This window comes from Pleurodeles waltl, chromosome 1_1 (assembly GCF_031143425.1).
Source record: "Pleurodeles waltl isolate 20211129_DDA chromosome 1_1, aPleWal1.hap1.20221129, whole genome shotgun sequence".
Lineage (NCBI taxonomy): Eukaryota > Metazoa > Chordata > Amphibia > Caudata > Salamandridae > Pleurodeles > Pleurodeles waltl.
Window position 1 is genome coordinate 241,806,785 of NC_090436.1, and position 20,458 is coordinate 241,827,242.

At 40.0% G+C, this 20,458-nt stretch overlaps 1 protein-coding gene across 1 annotated transcript in view; it reads right to left on the minus strand.

The window, feature by feature from the left end:
- LOC138283501 (complement component C6-like) overlaps positions 1-20,458 on the minus strand; it is a 662,914-nt gene that overhangs the window by 108,334 nt on the left and 534,122 nt on the right. The window contains exon 14 of the mRNA XM_069221442.1: positions 320-452. Coding sequence (XP_069077543.1) covers positions 320-452 — 133 coding nt within the window. The remainder of the gene's footprint in view (positions 1-319; positions 453-20,458) is intronic.

Here is a 20,458-nt window from a genome sequence, read left to right on the forward strand (position 1 = left end):
ATACTGATTAAAGAAATACATATTTGCAGGAATAAGGTCAGGAACTTTACTATCCCATCTTAAGTCACTCATTAATTAGGCAAGTTAGGGTAAACTCCCCAAGTGTCCTCCATAAATATGTGACATACATTTTGTTATCTATGCCCTTAGGCTGTTAATGTGCCTTCAAATTTCCTTTAAAATGCTTTTAACTTCTTATTCTTCTGTAAGGCAAAGGCTTATTTTTTGTTCAGTGGTCATTATACACACTGGTCCCTGTGTTAGCTGACATCATGCATTTGGAGATGTTTTCTTACTTTAAAAACAATGATTCTCTCACCTTTGCACTCAACATTTTGCTGATACCAACTTCCGTCAGGTAGGCATCTGAAAAACTGATAACCCACCAGCTCATATCCAGCATGACAGACAATTTCAACTTCTTCCCCAATTGAATACAGCTTTTTCTCCACCTGAAAATAACCAATGTGCATACATGAATGACTGTATAATGGGGTTAGACTGAGACATTCCTATGTCCAACACTATCCACCTGTTGGTGATACCCGTGTTTGTGAAAAGTGGGTGGATCACTAGTTAAGGTTTGGACCTCCTATACCTCGGGCTCCTTATCTTGCACAAACAAATACGTGAATCCACCCAAAAGTAAGAATTGTAGAGTTATTCTTTGATTCTTCCAAGTTAACATCAAACAATTAATCCAATTATGCGTCCGTGCAAATGTTTCCTTAAAGATACAGCAAGCACATGTTTTGCCCCTTACACAGCTGAAATCCTGGGGCTTTCTCAAAGTAGATGACAAATAGTTTAGTGGGTGACATAGCTTTGATCAAAAATTGAGTGAATCCCTCAACATGTGAACAAATAAGAAAAAGAGAGAAGAGAGGTGAATGAAAAAAACACTGTGGTTAGAAAAACGGAATGAAAAAAACACTGTGGTTAGAAAGATGGACTCATAGTATGTAGTACATATTAGGTTGTGTCACTAGAGAGCATTCCTAACTCTTAGACTTAATGTTTTAGATTCTACTTTATCCGGGCAAGAGATAATTTTAGACAAAAATAAAAAAGGAAGAAGTGCTGGGGTGCTAGTTTTGAGGGGGAATCTAGAAGCATCCTCTCCAAGTTCCCAAATTCCGGGTGGTCAGATTAAACATTTTAGCGATATGGGAGAATGGAAAAAAGGACAAGATTAGCAATCCCTTATTCCCATGCAGGAACAGAAGCATACATACTTAGCATGAATCCCTAGGTGTGCATAGAAATTGCGATAAGATTAAAGGATATCTTTAAGTAAAATGTATAGGCATAACTTCATGAAGTTAGAAACAATCTGGTCTGGGTAGGATACCAGTCCCCACCTTAACCATCAATACGCATACTTATATTGGTACGGACCCACTTTAGTCATTATTATACACACATGCTGACATTAGGTACTATGCTTTGAAAGCATCATGTGCCCCAGACAAAAAGTAATCTTCATTTATTTACTTTTGGGGCTTATGTAGGACAATCCTGCAAAGCCACGTCTCCAAATGGAGTGAAGAAGTGTTAAAATATTTATTGTACCTCATGGTGTCCTTTGGAAAGTTTACAGGCATACATCATGGAAGCATAGATAAGGATGAACTAATGGAAGTTGATGGATGACCGCCTGCTTCATTAGACCCATGAAGAATGGGGTGAAATTGTCATGAATGAACAATCTGCCACCATATTGATGAAGGGGTTGTGTGAGAGGATGGAGGTAATTGCCGACGTAACTGAATCTTGTTGTGCTTGGGAGCATGGATGCAGCAGGAATGTCATACTGCAGGGTGTATCTCACCTGGGAGCCCACATGTTCTGCCAGCTGTTTCTGGGTATTTAGGGCCAGATGTACTAAGAATTGATTCACAAAAAATGGCTGCATTCGCAATGGTGCCTCTTTGTTAATGGGATACCACCTCTTTTGAGGAGTCAGTAACCTATCAATAGTTTGAACGAAAACTGCGGCCAGGAACAATTTATACATAGCATTGCAAATTGGAATTTGGAAGGAATGCCCTAATGTGCAATTCATAATGCATTTCTAAACTCATTTTACAATTTGGTAACCACTTACTAAATCGCAAATGGGTTTAGTACATTTGTAAAAGCCATTTAGTGGTTTAGTGAATTGCAGGCTTTTCAATAACTAAGGCTCGTATTTATACTTTTTTTGCGCCGCATTTGCATTGTTTTTTGACGCAAAAACGGCGCAAACTTGCAAAATACCATTGTATTTTGTAGGTTTGCGCCGTTTTGCGTCAAAAAGCGGCGCAAATGTGGCGCTAAAAAAAGTATAAATACGGGCCTAAATGGCTTTGAAAATCTGGCTCTTTGACCCTTTTTGGCTTTGGAAATCATTATTAACTGAATCCAGTGGTAGTAACATCCTCTCATCCATACTTGCCACAAACCAAAAAAGATGTGCGATGGTGGGGTTCATTTATAATAAAGAATGTATTTGGTCACTTTCTTGCCACTCCCCTCACATTTTATTGTCTTTCTTATGGCTTTTCTCTAGCAAATTCTTCATTGTTCTGTCCAAATCCTGTCCTGCCCTGTAATCATTGAAGCTCAATGTCTGCCCTCACTTCACTTCAGATCTTCAGCTTGATTTTGTGGCTTTCCTTTGGAAACAACTACTGTGAAACAAATTCAAAGTTAGGTGTTAACAACATCGTAATGATAGCAAGGAGTAATCCTTACTTCTGGCCATCAACACACAAGGAGAAGGTGAGACCATTGTCCCCTTTCCTTGAAAGGTTGCAGAATGAATGACTCGCAGTCTCTAGAGGGATCATTCTTAACGTGTTGTTATGGATTGATCTCAGAGTTTAGCTCACTGTACAACAGTCTCAGAAATTGCAAAAAGTGTAATGAGGATGCCACTTTTTTGCAGGTACTTGTCTCATGAACTTTAGATATTCCTGTACATGTACAAATCGCAAATGCACCACACTACTGGTGATCCTACTAAATCTTGCTTTTTGCCCTGACAGTTGAAAGTAGGTTATTTAATAAGCACTCTACATTACCCAGCATCAGCTTAAGCTACACAACTATTAACATACTCTGTTTTTTGACAACTTTTAAAGCAATGCCTCAATTACCTGATATTACATTCTTGGATGAAGAGCAACAATGTGATTTTCACCCAAGTAATTCGGAGCTGAGACAACATGGGGAACAAAAACCAAGATGGCATTATTTCAAATAGGCCTTAAGAGAGAAATTAATAAGAAGTTTCTGCATACCCATTGTCCTACAACTGAACTACTTGATATGCTTCTACTGGTAGAACATCCTATTCAAGAACTTAGAGCTCAGAAAATGATGACTGTGGTCTCTTCTTTAGGTGGTTTACATAGATGATATGCATCTTGAATGTCTGAACCTGTCCTTAAGAATGCCATTCCTTCTCAAGAAAACCCCATGCAGATTGGCTGAACCATGGAATGATTAATTGGAGAAAAAAAATAAGTTGTAAGTCACGGTTATGCCTTTATTGTGGTGAGTCGGGTAATAAAGTTTGAGTTTGCCCTGTAAGAACTCAAACAACCTTGGTAAATTCCAGAGCATGTCTCTAATAAGACAAGAAGGGAAGGTTAAACACCAGCTTCCCTTAGCCATTTCCTCATGAATAACTCCTACTTCTGACTCCCACTTATTCCTTAGACATGTTTGCATAAAAATTGGAAATTAAGTGGTGTTATATGCCTCTACATTATTGGACTGTGAAGCATATGACATGCACAGTGACTAAAGAGAGGGAACATAGGACCACATTAACTGGAAAATCAATAGAATTACCTTATTTCATTTGTTCCATATTTTAATTCTAAAAGACTCAGTATCTGTCGTTATCATTTTATTTTTGTTGTTGAAATAAGATGACAGTTAGTAAAAGACATATTGCCGTTATCACGGAACAAGGCTCTTCAAAATTCTATAAGAGAAGCAAAGATCTGTACAAAATTAGACCTGTGTGGAGAAGTGCTTATTTTTCTTTGTGAATGGTTATTGTCATTTTATTGAGAATTTCGATCATGTAACTAGTGACAGCACTCAAGTCATAATAAAACAAAAATAGGCAACAAGCCTTCCGCTGGAATTAGCAAGCTGAACAAAGCTTTTATAAACATAAATATTCTTCCACTGAAGGTTCTTATTTTGTGTCACACTGATCCCTCAACAGAATTTATAAAGGAGGAGGTTGGCTCAGATACAGCTGTGGGTGCGTTTCTCATACATCAGGATGCTAATCAGCGTAAACACCCCATATATTATATTTCTCTCACATAATAAAGAATTGTGAATGCAAGTAGTCTTCACTGGCAAGAGAGAGAGAGAGAATTTCTTGCTACAAAGATGTCCTTTTCTGAGTGGAGGCATCTCTTAATTAGAACATAGGAATCAAGTGAGATTCATTTGGGCCACCGAAACCTACATTGTTTCCTCAACAAGTCATGCAGAAATTGCAGCTAGAAAGGCAGATATATTTTTCAAATGTGATTTCTTAAAACCAACATTCCTGCATCTAATAATCTCTTAGCGGAGGCTTTTAAACAATGATATTCAGAAGTTCTGATCTTGCATAGTCAAACACTTTCTATCTCATCAGATCATCAGATTTGTTCAAACCTTTTTGGGAATGGTATGAAAGGCTCACATGCAAATAGGTTCAAAAGACCTATAGATCCTCAAGACAAACTTGATTCACTATAAATATATTTACTTTAGGCAGCAAGCCTTTTATATTCTGAGTAAAGATATTTAAATTGAAGTATTGCAACTGTATCATGATGTGACCACTGCTGGAAATAGGGGAATTAAGACTACCCAAATTTTAGTTATTTAATTTGTTTTGGTGGCATTTGGTGTGAAGGGATGTTTAACAATATGTAATTAACCCTTCTAGTTGTGCCCAAGCAAAATCCTTTGATTCAAAACCATTTGGATTTTAAATCCTTTAGTCATACAGGCATACCATAGCCAAATAGCTTTTTTTACAGGACAACCCACTTTGGAAGGGCATTAAGTGACCATCACTATGGACACTTTCTCTAAAAATGTTTCACAAATGAGAGCCCTGCAATTGTTCATTGACTGGTATTTTGTGTCTCTATGGGTTACTCTATCCCATCATAAGGAACAGGTTTTCTGTAACTTGTTAAACATAAATTATGCCTTAACCTCCAGTTACCATCCCCAATCTAAGCGTCAGAAAGAATATGTCAACTACTGTTAGTACAGTAATTATTCAGTTTTTGCAATGCTACTTAGAGTGACGGGATTCCAGTATAACAAATGCAGAGTTTTCCAACAGTGATACTCCCCTCAGTGCTACAAAGGTACTTGCAAGGATTCAAGTCAAGAGCCTTTTCATCCAAACTGCTTATAAAACCTCAGGTATTGACTGTTAAAGAATTCTTGCAAAAATTACAGCAACAAAGAGCCAAACGTATGTTTTATTTAAAGATATTTTAATTTTGTAAATTATTATTTGTTTGATGACATTATTAACTTCAATTATTATTTTATATGGTAATTCAAATATGTTTAAATTATAGACTAAAACATAGGGTTCTATTGATCTGTGTGTGTTTAATTTTGGAATATAGAAATAGGCTGTTCTCGTTTTGGGTTTTAGGCAGCTAGTTTATTATTGTTAGAAAGTTTATTTTATATGAAGATTTGGAGATCACATTGAAAAAAAAAGTTGAAACTGATTATTTTGTAAACATTTATTTGAACAAATATATAATAAATTGGTGATTTGTTACCAAGTCTGTATATGTTTGTATGTATTGGTATTTGTAGTGCATAATCCTACCTTAAGAACAATAGAATGCTGAATAAGGGGCATGGATCCAGGAAGATTCAATTAGTGGAGGAAGGTCATTTAATTTAACATTCAATTCAAATTGATTTTTTGGCAAAATAATTACTTTTTGTATAATTTGTAAATATTTGAACATTTTTCAACACATAAAAAATATGCAGTCTGCACAATATTTTTGCCTTTTTATATTCACTACGATGTATTTGTACTATCTTTTTTTATGTGTATAATGTTCCATTTCTATTTAAAGAATGCCCGTCTGGTAAAGCCTTTTCCATTTCTTCATGTAAGAAACATTTAGGACAGTGGCAATGGATCCCAAATGGTCAGATTAAATCTCAAAACAATCTGCCTCATATATATGTAACTAGAGGAAGCATACCACTTTACATTTGTTGGTCCCAAATAGATACGTCTCATCTGCCAACCCTACTAAGCTTTTCATCATCTTAAATCATATCCAGGTGAAGATAAAAGTTTTCCAAATCAAACTCGGGGAACACCAATACCTGTAGATCAGAACCACCCTTTTGTTCTTCAACCCAAAAAGCCAATCACACTCTACTTTCACTTCAGTGGAGTGAAAAACAAAGAAATCCAAGTGAAATATCGCTAGACCCATAAGCTTTGTGTTATAAGGTCATACTTTCCATTACTCCATGGAGGCATGTCTTTAAATAATGGCTTTCTTAATGAGTGAAACAAAAAGGGTAAATAAAATAATTAATACTAAATATCTGAATAACATATGTGGCATTTGCGTTGAGGTTGTTTTGTGTTGCATTTTTGATGAGACTCTTCGTTAGTTCTGTTTTAATAATTAGATCGAAGTAAGGAAGTGATGCAGGTTTTCCCAACATTTTCCTGGCCTTATCACTTAACTGCCTCAACAATCCATTGCTCAACATATGATATATGATGCAATGTTTTAGATGGAATCAGGGTACTGTATACCATTTTGTAACCTCAGCATCAATGAATATATCATATTATAATTCATCTTTATGAATTAATTAGCAATTTGGATGTTTGTGACATCAAATAGTGAATGACAAGAAATGTTCACATAAAAAAATGGTAAATGTGAATGGCAATAAATACATGGCTTTAATGAAAATAGGAATCAGTAGAAATGCAATCGTCAGCATACATTTAGGTATTTAAGTGCTGTTTATGACTGGAAATTCGTCACTCTTGCAGCAAGCAATGTGGTGCATGTGTGACACAAGCCCAAAATGTGATTTATCAAGCTAAGCAACACCACCATATGTGGCCCCGAGTGGCTTAAAACATCTGGAGTAACACAATGCTGGACAAATTGCTGGATTGCATTACTCCCACTCAACACCCCTGGAGTTTGATGCATTCTCAGATTTACTAAAATTGGTAGACTTGGGAATGCACCAAAATGCAATGTCTTCCCATGTGAGTCACAACTTGGAGAAATATCTTTTTTTCTCCTCATTACTGCAGCCCCCATAGAAAGAGGAAAATGCCTTGGGGGATTGTTTTTGTGCAGGAAAGTACCCTTTTCTGCACAAAAACAACCCTCCTTACAATGCACACATTTTTGCACCTAGGTGCAAGGGTGCGTATGTTGGTGCTAGGCAGCCAAAATGGTGCCAGCAAAGGGACAAAGGAAGGAATGTGCTGTATTCCTTTCAATGTGGTGCATTATTGTCCTTTCCCTGTCACACAGTGCTGAGCAGCAAGGTGACTTACTGCGCTGCTGGACTTTGCCATAAATATGACCCTTAATGTGGAAAGGGTTATTTGAAGACTGAAATATTACCTTGACATTGTAGAAAGAATATCAGCTGTGGGATGAACCAGGTTACCTGGCAGACAAAACCATGATCAAGAAACACTGACAAGTTATGCAGAAAAGTTTAAATCAGTAAAGTGCAGTTAGAGTGCTCATGTTGACCATTCATAACCAATGAAGTGTTCCATGTGCTTCAGTCAGGACAATGGGATAGCTTATCATGCACAGTATGAGATTGCCCATGTGCTTATGTTGCTTATGTTGCAGTTTAGTGATTTCTGAACTATGCAATATCCGGCTAATGGTGTTAAGGTGTTAAGGAAGGGCGTTGTAAGAATGATCCCCACTTGTGAGCCCTGGTACTGGAATTGGTACTCAGGTCAGTGCAAGTTCTATGTCACTTGTAAACTGTGGTTATTTGGGCATTGCTTGCACTTCCAAAGTAGTACTTATGTAATTGATTAAGAACACAGCCCTAAAATGTCAGATTTTTATAAATGACTGGTGTAAACATTCACATTTGTAAAGCAGGCTACTATGGCAAAGAGTAGTCAGATGTATTTCTTTAGAAGTGCCACTTTTTCCACTCACATTTGCCCAAAGGTGTGTGATCTGGTAAATACTTTACTGTAATAGTTCTAAGACTTGCATGTATTGCTTGGGCCCAATTTGCAAACGTAAACATAAAAGTACATATGTATTTACCCATTTAGAACTATGCCTACAATTAAATGTAAGTGCCCACTTTTTTTGCTATTCACATTTGCCAAGTGAAGAATGACATCTAAATGTAGACGTACATGTATCCAGTGACTTACACCTAGGTGTAGACTTGTCTGTCTATAACCCCTCAAAGATGGGGTTTGAGCACCTACAATAGCATTTTTGCATCTAAAGTAGCTATCAGTAAATTTACACCCTTTGGTGACAATCTTCATACCGGGGTGGTGACCTCCCTGTGACAAAGTATAAGGAAATGTAATAAAGATTATTACTTAAACATATTTCAGTGTATGATATAAAGGTAAACAATTTAAACACATATTATTAACCAGAACTAATAAAATAAAATGTTACAGCGCATTAACTCACCAAGGTGTGGACTTGCTCCTACCCACCTCAAATGAGGTGGTTGAACATACAACAATAAAATTTATGAGTGCAAAGTAACTATTAGTATATTATCACCTGAAGAACTGACGCGCCGATAACTTTGCCGGGAATCAAGGAGGAGGTGGGCAGCAGCTGTGTGCTGCCATCAATCAGGGCAGGAGCCCTTTAAGAGCACGTAAGCGCTCCCGCTCCGCGGGACGCGCCGAAAACTTTGCCGGGAATCAAGGAGGAGGTGGGCAGCAGCTGTGTGCTGCCATCAATCAGGGCAGGAGCCCTTTAAAAGCACGTAAGCGCTCCCGCTCCGCGGGACGCGCCGATAACTTTGCCGGGAATCAAGGAGGAGGTGGGCAGCAGCTGTGTGCTGCCATCAATCAGGGCAGGAGCCCTTTAAAAGCACGTAAGCGCTCCCGCTCCGCGGGACGCGCCGAAAACTTTGCCGGGAATCAAGGAGGAGGTGGGCAGCAGCTGTGTGCTGCCATCAATCAGGGCAGGAGCCCTTTAAAAGCACGTAAGCGCTCCCGCTCCGCGGGACGCGCCGAAAACTTTGCCGGGAATCAAGGAGGAGGTGGGCAGCAGCTGTGTGCTGCCATCAATCAGGGCAGGAGCCCTTTAAAAGCACGTAAGCGCTCCCGCTCCGCGGGACGCGCCGAAAACTTTGCCGGGAATCAAGGAGGAGGTGGGCAGCAGCTGTGTGCTGCCATCAATCAGGGCAGGAGCCCTTTAAAAGCACGTAAGCGCTCCCGCTCCACGGGACGCGCCGAAAACTTTGCCGGGAATCAAGGAGGAGGTGGGCAGCAGCTGTGTGCTGCCATCAATCAGGGGAGGAGCCCTTTTAAAGCACGTAAGCGCTCCTGCTCCGCGGGACGCGCCTGGGCGGCGCCCGGGCAAAGCCCGGGCCAAGGGCGGGCCCGTCCTTGCCCGTCATTGCCAGGAAGAGGCAGGGCAGGGCCACCCCCCTGTCATTTACCTTAAACTGTGGTCCCAGATAAACCCTTTCCATTTGTCTGCCCGAAGGTCAAACTCAAGCCTATTTACACTACGGAGGAGTAGCTTTCCCCCAAAGCTCCAGGCCTCTACCTAGCTATTGGTCAATTACCAATATTAACCTGCCTTTGCTCGCCCCGCTGTGATCTTACTTGAATCTCCCACCAAATACAAGGCCCTTGGTTTTTAGTAAAATGGGCCGACGACGTGGGGGGGGTTTGGACGGGAAATTGCACTCTAACAAAACCCTGGACGGCTTTTTACAAAAGGCCGTTGGGGAACTTGAAAGAGAAATAGAATTAGTGCAACGTCGTCTTGCTGCCCCTCCTTCTGCATCCATTAGTTCACCCCATGATAGCCCAGTCTCACAGCCCCACCCGCGACTAGAGCTCCAGTCTGTCCCGATTATCCATTCCCCTTCTCCATCCAAAATCCCCCAAGAGACCCAAGACGACACTCCAATTGCACCTGCCATTTGTGCCGCACCAACTCCATTGGTCCAGTGTCCCCCAATAGAAGGTTCCCTTACTTTAACTGAATCTAATACCAAAGGGAAAAGGAAGCGTAGGGAACCTGTCCTCAAAAATAAACGATCTAGAACCTTGAGTCCCTCTAATCTGGCCCAACCTTCTATCAATGATATGGCTCCAATCTCCTTACACAATACCAATAACTCCCATGCAAATGAGTTCATCAGGGATCTCATAAGAGATGAGCTCTCTAAATTACTTCTTCCTATCTCCAACCGTCTTCAAATAATTGAGGACAAACTTGATAGTCTTTCGAGCAGTCAGCTACCAACAATTTCTTTACCTGTAGAAATTCATCCTAATCATGACCCTATTGTTGCCATTAGTCACACTGACCAAATACCCAAAACTTTTCCTCCTATTCTAAATCATGACTGGTCTAGTTCTGCTAAAACCCCCAGTATCCCGACGAACAAGCCCCATATGGCCTTAGCTCCCTTATTAAAAGGAACCGCCACATGGAACAATCCAGCAACTAACTCGGGAGACGGCCCCCCTATTAGGGAATCCTCACAACCAGCATACCAGAAGATGGATAAGAGTAGTGTCTCTCAAGAACCTAAAGTGCTTCATTTACCACCTGAATCATGCCCTTATGTTCTTATTATTTCAAATGTTCCTGAACTCAAACCTCATTTTTCCGAATCCTTCATCGAACTCAAAAATAAGGTTATCCACTGGTTGCATGTGAATGCGGGGTTTGCTTTTTCCATGTCATCTTCAATATTGATGGTGAGAAGGGTAGGGTGGGTGGGCCCTCTAGCGAAGATCGGTGTTGGGGATTGTATTGTCATTAATTTTAATTCCCCCGATCTTGTCCATCGACTTTCTCTAAATGCTAACAGATTTGATCCTACAACTGGCAAAACTTCTCTTTGCAGGTTACAAGTGTTTTATCCACCTTCTATGTCGTCCTGGAGTACTCAATCACCACCATTATACGGGGCCGGCTCGATTTCTCACACACTGCCCACCCCCGTAATTGGTCCTAGACGTCCTAGACGTCCTCTATCCTCTCTCTCTGAGGCAGATTGACTAGGAGATGCCTTTCAGGATGTGGTATTGTCTAACTGCGAAGCTGAGTCCATTTGCCCTATTGGTCTTAACATCTCAGCCGATTTTGTTGTCCCGGGTTCACCCAAAAGTTTAACATGTCAAGCAACTGAGGAATGCATTTCTAATCAGTCAAACGCTCCCTATACCTTGGGTCACACCTGCATGGTCAACTCACCAAATCCAAACACTATTGGGGTTATATCCAGCGAGGTTCTAAAGACACAGAGTAAGAAATCTTCTGATCTTAATCCACCCGAGGGAAGCACCATGGTCCTTAACAGTCCCCCCCCCCAGTATTCTATATGCCCAGAATAAAGTTGGGTCCTCATGCTCAGAGGATCTCGATAAGGTGCTCAGCTGGAATATAGCTGGATTGGAAAGCAAATTACATAGCCCAGGTTGGGGTAACCTTATTGATGATCACTTGATTTGCCTTTTTCAAGAAACATGGGCATTAGAACCCAAATATAGACTCGGTTTCAAACGTTTTTGGGTTCCGGCCCGTAAGTCATCTTCTGGGAGACCTTCGGGAGGGTTGCTCGTGTGGCTAAATACTTCTCTCAGGTGCAAGATAGAAGAATTAGACACTGGTTGCCCGGACCTGCAAGCCCTATCGTTAATGATTTCTGAAGAAAAACCCCTCCTTTTAATTAATATCTATAACAGGAATGTGAGTCCCCACTTTGAGTCTGACGTTCTGTCGAATTTGGACTATGTTCTTAAAAGTAATCCCTCCTCTTTTGTTTTCATTGGAGGAGATTTTAATGTTACCTTCGAACCTAATCCTTTAGTCCAAGGAATTTGTAAAGAAGAGGATGCCCATTGGGGCATCCCCAGTTAGTCTCCAACAAAAAACCAAGATTGAACAAATTTGCACGCTTTTTGGCTGACATTGCACTAGCTCATGGCCTCCGAGCCTGTAATGGCCGCTCACACTCGGATGCTACTTTGCGACCTACTTTTAGGCGCGGAAAACATAGCAGTCGCATCGACTACATACTTCTTGATATCCGTCTTTGGCGTTACATGGTAGATATGAGGGTAGATGAGCAGCCCGTGAGCGACCACGATCCTCTGATTCTATCAACCAGAGGTCTTTTTCCTTCGTTCATAGTGCCTCACTCTAGGTCCAATGTGTCCCAACTGGCCCTAACCAATAATAGATGCAATTTAAAATGGGAATCTGTTACCTCCTCCCCTAAACATCTAGCATCCATTTACAGCTTGCTTGCGAATCATATGGAGTGTATGATCCGGTTAGATGAGTCTGAGGAGGGCGATAGCCTTCTTACAGCCCACACTGACCTGTTCCAATCTTTAAAACAATTTTTCACTAAAGAGACTGTTAACAACTCCAATAAAAAATACAATGCCCCTTGGTTCAACAATTCTTGCAGAACAGCACAACTAGCTCTCCTGGATGCAATCAAAGAAGGCCATGCTGCGACGTTGAGAATAGCCAGGGGCGCTTACAAGAAGGAATGCTCAAAGGCACGCAGAAGTTGGGAGGAGGCCAGATGGGCCACTATTCTGGTTTCAGCCTTATCTAATAATACTTCCAAGTTTTGGAATCTAATAGCTGATAATGACAGTGACTCCCCAGCCGCGCCTGGCTCTACAATCCTTTCAGCAACTTGGGTAGAGCATTTTGGGCAACTTTATGGAGGTCCACCAGAAGCTTCTCTGTGGCCCCCCAATGATTCAACAAACCAAGAGATCACTCCAATTTCTTTTTCTCTTTCCGAAACTAGAGCTGCAATAGACTCCCTGAAATGGGGGAAGGCTCCTGGCCCAGATAAAATTCCAGGTGATTTATATAAATCTAGACCTGATATATGGGCTCCCTACCTCAATTTTATCTGCAATGCTATTGCAGCAGGCGCACCAGTTCCATCTACTTGGAAAGGGGCTGAAATTGTACCGATCTTCAAAAAAGGAAATCCAAACATTCCGGCTAACTACCGTCCAATTAGTCTCCTCGATAACTTCCCAAAAATTTATGCGAAACATCTTCTGTCCCACCTTGAGGAATGGATTATAGAGTCTGAAGCCCTTTCTGATTTACAAGCGGGTTTCAGACCCGCAGTGAGTACAGTTGACCAAGCTCTAAGATTTATGTCAATAAAATTGAAGAATGTTGACCTGGGGGGGGGTAACCTTTACGTGGTCTTTATAGACTTAAGAGCCGCATTTGACCTGATCCCCAGGAATCTGCTGTGGTCAACATTATTAAACATGGGAGTGCCATTTGGCCTCCTGAAACTCATAGCTCAGTTGCACCAAAATACCTTTGCCCAAATCAGGTGTGGACAGGGGGGCGAGCTGACTGACCCTGTAGCTATCAAAAAAGGAGTTAGACAAGGTTGTGTTTTGGCACCTACTCTTTTTCTGCTCTACATTAATAATTGCATCCACTACCTAGAGAACTGCATAAATGATTCTCCGAAACTAGGTGGGAAAAAAATCCCCTGCCTGCTATATGCAGATGATACGATCCTACTATCAAAATCGCCAATGGGAATTCAACACCTGATTAACCAGTTCTGTGCTTATTGTAGTGATTATGGTTTAGATGTAAACATTAAGAAAACCAAATTTATGATATTCACTACCTCTAAAAAACGATTGCGTACTAATATTAAGATGAATTCGATCCCATTGGAGAAAGTTGAAGAGTTTGATTACTTGGGTTTCAGATTATCTACATCAGGCAAATGGAAGGCAGCAATTGACAAAGGGGCTCTGATGATAAGCCAAAGAGGTGGGGCCTTAGTCCGCAGATCTAGAAAGGCTCCGAGCCCCCCTCTGAACATTCTTGCGGAGATTTATAATGTTCAAATCAGAGCAGCAGCCCTATATGGAGCGGAACTTTGGGGGTCCCATAAAAACCTGGACATTCTGCAAACTAAGGAAAATATTTTCCTCAGGCAGGTGTCCAGGCTAGGTACGGGCACTCCAATGACCCCTTTAAGGCTTGACCTTGGCTTAAATGGCATTAAAACCATAGCGGCCTTAAGACCCCTTACCTACTGGATTCGTCTATGGAAATCTGCTGAACTAGAACCATATAGGCTGGCTATAAGAGAGTTGATAGCCGCTCCCAAGGCATTGGAGAGAATCCCTTGGCTGAAAGAGATGAAAATTGCCTGGGACAAAATGGGTCTTTCCCATTATTGGAACCACCCGGATCAAATCCCTGATAAGGCTAGGAGATTTGTTGCGAGCAGATATTGGGAGAAAGTTAACGAAGATTCCCTGCACCAAAAGAGGGCGGGTAGGTTAACAATGGATTTTCTTCAAATTAAGCATGAACCCTGGGCTGAGAATTTCCTGAACCTCCCTATCCCTCCGTATGCACGCACTCTATACCTGCAGTTAAGATATGGTACATTGCCTACCAATGGTTTCACGGCCCATTGGCCTTCTAACATCGCTACAAACGATAGGTGTATTTTCTGTCAACATTGTAAAGAAACATCAGAGCATGTATTATTCTTCTGCCCTTTGTACAAGACACCAAGAAAGAGGTGGATTATCCCCCTCTGTAAAAACATGTCATTTCAGGATAGAGTAACTGCCATTAGAATCTGTATACATGATTTTTCTCCCAGGGTTGCCATTCCAGTTACCAAATACTTATCGGAGGCCTGGTACATCCGTCGCAAGTTCATTGCACCCAAAGGCTCCTGAGTCATTTCTATACTAGTCTTTAGAAGGATTTTAATCTTCTCTTTTTATCCTTTTTGTATTGCTTTTAGTAGGAAATTTCCATTACGAATTTGTTGCCTTTTTTATGACTACCAAGACTGCACAAGCTTTTATAGCCTTCCCATATAGTTTTCCTGTTGTTTTTTTTTTTGATTGGTACTCTGATAATGTTTCCTTTTAGTCCAATTAGACTATTTTCAGTCGTTTTTGTCTTCTGGTTGTGCACACTGGTCCTCCAGACAAAAAGTTCTACATTTTAGTTTTTAGCTCTGTCCCCTTTTTTATTATATCTATTTATGTTTTATCTTATTGTATTTATATATATGATGAAATGCTTGTCCTGTTGTTCTTATTGTTACAATGTTTTGACGTCTATTGGTTTTATATTGTTACTATGTTTTTATCACATTCCTTTTTTAAGTATGATTGTTATTACTATCTTAAATGGACTAGATTTCTAGACCGAATGAACTTAATAAAATAAAATATAACTCCACAACAGGGCGGTGATCTCCATATTAACAATTATAGGGAAATATAACAAAAACTTATTTAAAAACGATTTTGATGTATGTTATAAAGGTAAATACTTTAAAACTGTTATCATTAACATGAACTACTAAAATAAAATGTTACAGTACATTAAATACCTTAGTTATAGATTTACATGTTTTCACTCCATCAATTAAAGGGGTTGAGCCTCCTACAATAGAATTTATGAGTTTAAAGTAGTTACTAGTACATTTTCACCTGTTGGTGAAGACCTCCACGCCAATGTAATGAAGTTCCGAGGGGAAAGTGTAGGGAAATTTAATAAACATTATTTTAAAAAAAAAGTGTAGTAACATATAATATAAATGGAAAATAATTTTAAATGGTTATGATTAACCTGATGATAAATTAAAATTTAAATGTTGCAGTAATTTATCAGATTAAATAGGTATTTAAAAAAATCTAATAATTTAATTATATAATAATAAGTAAATAACACTAACATGCCAACCCTAACATTTTATTTCTGTTTATTTTTTATAAATCTGGTTAAAGATTATGTATCTGGTTTATTTAAATACTTTTTAATATTTTTGAGAAAATTAATGTATTTTGTTATAAAATTATTAGCAACGTTTTGAAAAATAAAACATCAATGTCAATTTGTTATCATCTGTATATATTTTTGGAGACACACACACACACAAGTAATTTATTGTATAACTACATTGACTAGCTCCTGTTGAGTGTAATTTTAATTACCTGCATCCACTCTTTTATGGGAGTGTGTTGCAGTACCACTGGATGGCCATGTATGGTGCTGAATATAATCCAAGGTTGAATAGGAGTACATTTTGGCCTGTTTTAACACTTTTGGAGCCTGTAGTAAATAGAAGTGTGTGTTGTGAATTGCAGTGGTCTCACTCTTTTGAGGGTGTGTATTTCTCATTAGCATTTCGCCCCCTCATTTTCCTTAAATATCCATAAACCTCACCCATTTTGAGTGATTACTCCCCATTCCCATCCCACGTCCCCTGGTCTCTCCCAAATTTACTACAAAGTAGTATACTTACCTGTGCAGTGATCTCCATTACCATGACAGAGCTCTCCTTCCATGTGGAGGAGATCTCCACACAGAAAAGGGGGGATGGAGGTCTCAGGCCATAGGTTTCAGAACTGCATTTGTAGCCTGTGAGCAGTACTACTTTACATAATACAAAATACAGTTTGTGAACTATGCCCTGTGTGTCTATTGACTCTGGTAGACTCATTTACACTGTATTCTTTTTGTAATCTTTACTCATGTTTACCACACTCGCAAATTTAATGATATTGCATGTGCATTTTTATTTTTAACAGATGAATATAAATATTTTTTTTTTATTGCTGCACGCATTTTAAGTGATCAGGTGGTTGAACATTTGGTGAGTTAGACAGGAGTGTATTTCTCAATGTGCGAGTGGACTAAGGAGACGCATCTGTGCACATATGCTGCTACTGCTGGTAACAGTTCCTCCAATGCTTAATTTGTGGTTGTGGTTTCCGGTGTGGGGCACCAGCACTCATTTTTGAGGGCCGGCACTTATTTTTCTGCTTCAAGCATTCACTGCGAGCAAAAGACACATTTAGGAAAGATGGAGGAAGAGAAAACAAAAAAAGCGTCACAATGGGAGAAAGCAGAAGGCTGCAAGAGTGAGCTGAAGGGGCAGAGAGTGGCTGTAAATGGAATGAAGAGGCTCGTGGTGGCTTTAGGATTAGGTGCCTCAGTATTCCGTGTTCGCACATTTAATTGCAGCAGCCACGTGTTTCAGAGGAGGGCTTTGGTCACCGGCACATTTTTATTTACAAATTAAGCACTGGGTTTCTCACACTTCCTTTTGTGAGTACATTCATCAAGATAGTCATAGTGCATATATATACGGGGTGATACTAATCTGCACTGCTCTGCTGGTTGGATGGTTTTGTTTGGATCACACTAAACATCTGGTGTATGGGACACACAACTCTCAAAGAAAAGGTGACTTCTATAAATGCCATGTGCCAAAAAGAGTTGTAAAACAAATGAAAATAATATAAGAGAGCAAAACACAAGCAAATTTCTAGGCGTTTCTACAGGAATTCTCTTTAATGTACTTTTACATTCCTTTCCTAATTAGCTGAAAATGCCCAACTCCTTGTTGCTAAAGGTGCAAAGCAGGCAGAATATTTTCTACTTGTGTTTATGAATATTTCCATGAATGCACACATTGTATAATGTTAGATGTTTTGAGGCCAACTCTCAAAGGCATATAAGAGTGCCTAAAACAGTCGTACACCTCATATGATCCAAAATGCATTTACGACTAGGATCCTAAATTATAAATCAAAGAAGCGTGTGTGCGTGTAAACATTTGTGCACCGTACTGTTTCCACCGGCGTGTACTAGGGCAGCACGTGTTATTTCATTTCTTTATTTCAACCTATACCGCTTTTCTGTTCTCAGTCAGTTCCCCATTATGCCATTTTACTTATAACACAGAGATTGACCTTTCTACTTTCTAGAGCTGGCTGTTGTAACGCAGTTAGCCAAGAGGCCTGGAAGTGTTTTGAAGATTAAAAGCATGTTTTTGTATCATTTTCAAACTTGATGTGAACTGATTGCGAGCACCTAAATGTCCATAAAGCTTTAGAAAGTGGCTTGGCAAATCGCAGCACTCTTCTAAAGGTCACAAATCATGTCTTAGTCCGTCTCGATTCTTGTAATTCTCTTTTCTTGCTAAATTGCTGCAATTCATCCACTCTGAAACACAAAGCCATACACTTAAGGAAAAAATGCCACAAGCCTTACTTAAAAAAAAGAGCAGGATCATCTATGGGTACTCTGGGTAAGGTAACTTTTTTGTGTATAATATAGAAACACAATGGATCAATTATATGTGTTTTATACTACTAATGGAAATCTATCAAAAAGCAGCTACATCTGATCTGGATCAATAAACCCACAAGTGGTATTTTTCCGAATGAGCCACAAGCCTATTTGGTTTGTTTTTGTTGTGGAAAGACCAACATTAGGAAGTCCATTTGCTTCTGTTGGGTGTGCAATTATTGTAAATAGAAATCTTTTCAATGTGGTCTGTTGAGGAAAATAAGGCACACAGAGGTAAAGTGATTTGTTTGGTATAAAAAATGGGTTGTTAGTTGGGGAGGATGCAAGTCCCATTCAAGTATTAAGACCCAAAATGCTCTCAGGTCAAACACAAAGCTTCAATATTTTAAACTTGTGATCAACCTTCAGTAGGTGTGGCACAGAGCCACCAGGCTTAACTCAAGAAGCTGTGCAAAGTAGTTAGCAACAGTAAAACAGTAAACAAGTCAGATAGCACACAATGAAAACCACTAAACCAAATTCTAACAATTAAATACATGTAAAAAAATGACATAAAATCTACTCAAATCCAATAAGGGGTACCCAAGAAATGATTGTTAACATGTTTAGGGCAAAAAGCACCAAGGAAACATAAAGCACCACTCAAAAGTGACTGTTTGTGAATGAATGTACCAAAGCTCAATTTCAGGTCAACCGCGATAGAGCACAGGTTGAACACACCAAGCCGGCCATCCTAGTCAATTATTTTTTACTTTCTGACTTTGTCTTTTATATGGAATTTGAAATCCTCCAGCAAGGCATGGTTGAAGGCTGTTCTCTTCAAATCTGGAGATCCACCAGATGAGGTCTAATGAAGCTGTTGATTATAGAGGGAAAAGTTCTGATCTGGAAACTGAATTTTCACAACCACCATAGCAGGCTCATAGGGTAGACACTTTTCATGCCTTCATCTGGTCAAGATTTCTCATTTTGGAATTCAAAATCTTCTAGCATGGCAAGCCTGACGTTTTGCACAATAAGCCATTCCACACTGAAACACCCTTGACTTGAGGTCGTGCTGAAGCGGTGAAGGTCTTGGAAGTTCAAAATTCTTCTAAGTCCCTACTTTTGAGACTTTCTTCGGTTGTTCATCTTAGCCACCTATAGGGTCCCAGACCATCCTGAATGGCACTTAGGGAATAGGACAAACTCCAGCACAGGGCATCAGCAAGGTGCAGTCTAGGTTTAGGTGTAACTGGCCCATTGGTTACTCCTGGAATAAAGCCACTTTCCAACTTGTCATGTCCCTCTAACCATAGAGGAAGTCAGCCAACTTGCCCTTGGAGTCCACTTTGTAGTCCAGGGTTCCTCCATACAGATTAAGTACAGCAAGTCCAGTTCTCTTCGGTTTTGGCACGTGTTATAAGGAGCTGGAGGTGAGGTGTAACTTTTGTTCAATTTTCTATGACACCCCCTGACCAATGAGTAAAAAGGTCTGAAGAGTAAATCTTCTCACTTTTGCACTACATCCTGCTTGCCTCACTGAAAGCTATCCCAAAACACATAATTTTCAGTAAAAGCCAAAACGTTGTGCCCCTAGAGGGAGCCTGTGGCAAACTTAGGAATGTGTATAAGGTAATGAGCAGTCTCTTTTAACACAACCACTCTAAACTGGCTTTGAGGCCAGCTCCCTCCTCCATGAGACAAAAGTCAGGAGTTTATAGTGTGTTTTGAGAATACAAGGGCCCTCTTCTTCAGGCTTTTCTTATTACTAAACTGCAAGGCCACATGTCTCTACCGTACCCTTTGAGTTAGTGAAGTTCCTGGGCACTCCTACACTTCCTTGCTTGGGTTAACCTTGGCCACATTTGTCCCCTAAGCCACTTTGCCAGGCCAAGCTATTGTTTCTGCTATGAGAGCAGTATTGCACACCTCATTAAAGTAGTACTGAGAGGCCAGCTGCAGGGGAGCCAATGCTAATGAGCCTTACGGGGCTTAAGGCAGGAAATCTCTTAACTTTTTAGAAGTTTCTTTTACCTATAACTTTATCAAAAAACAACTTCACAATTGATTTGGAATTGTAATAAATTAAA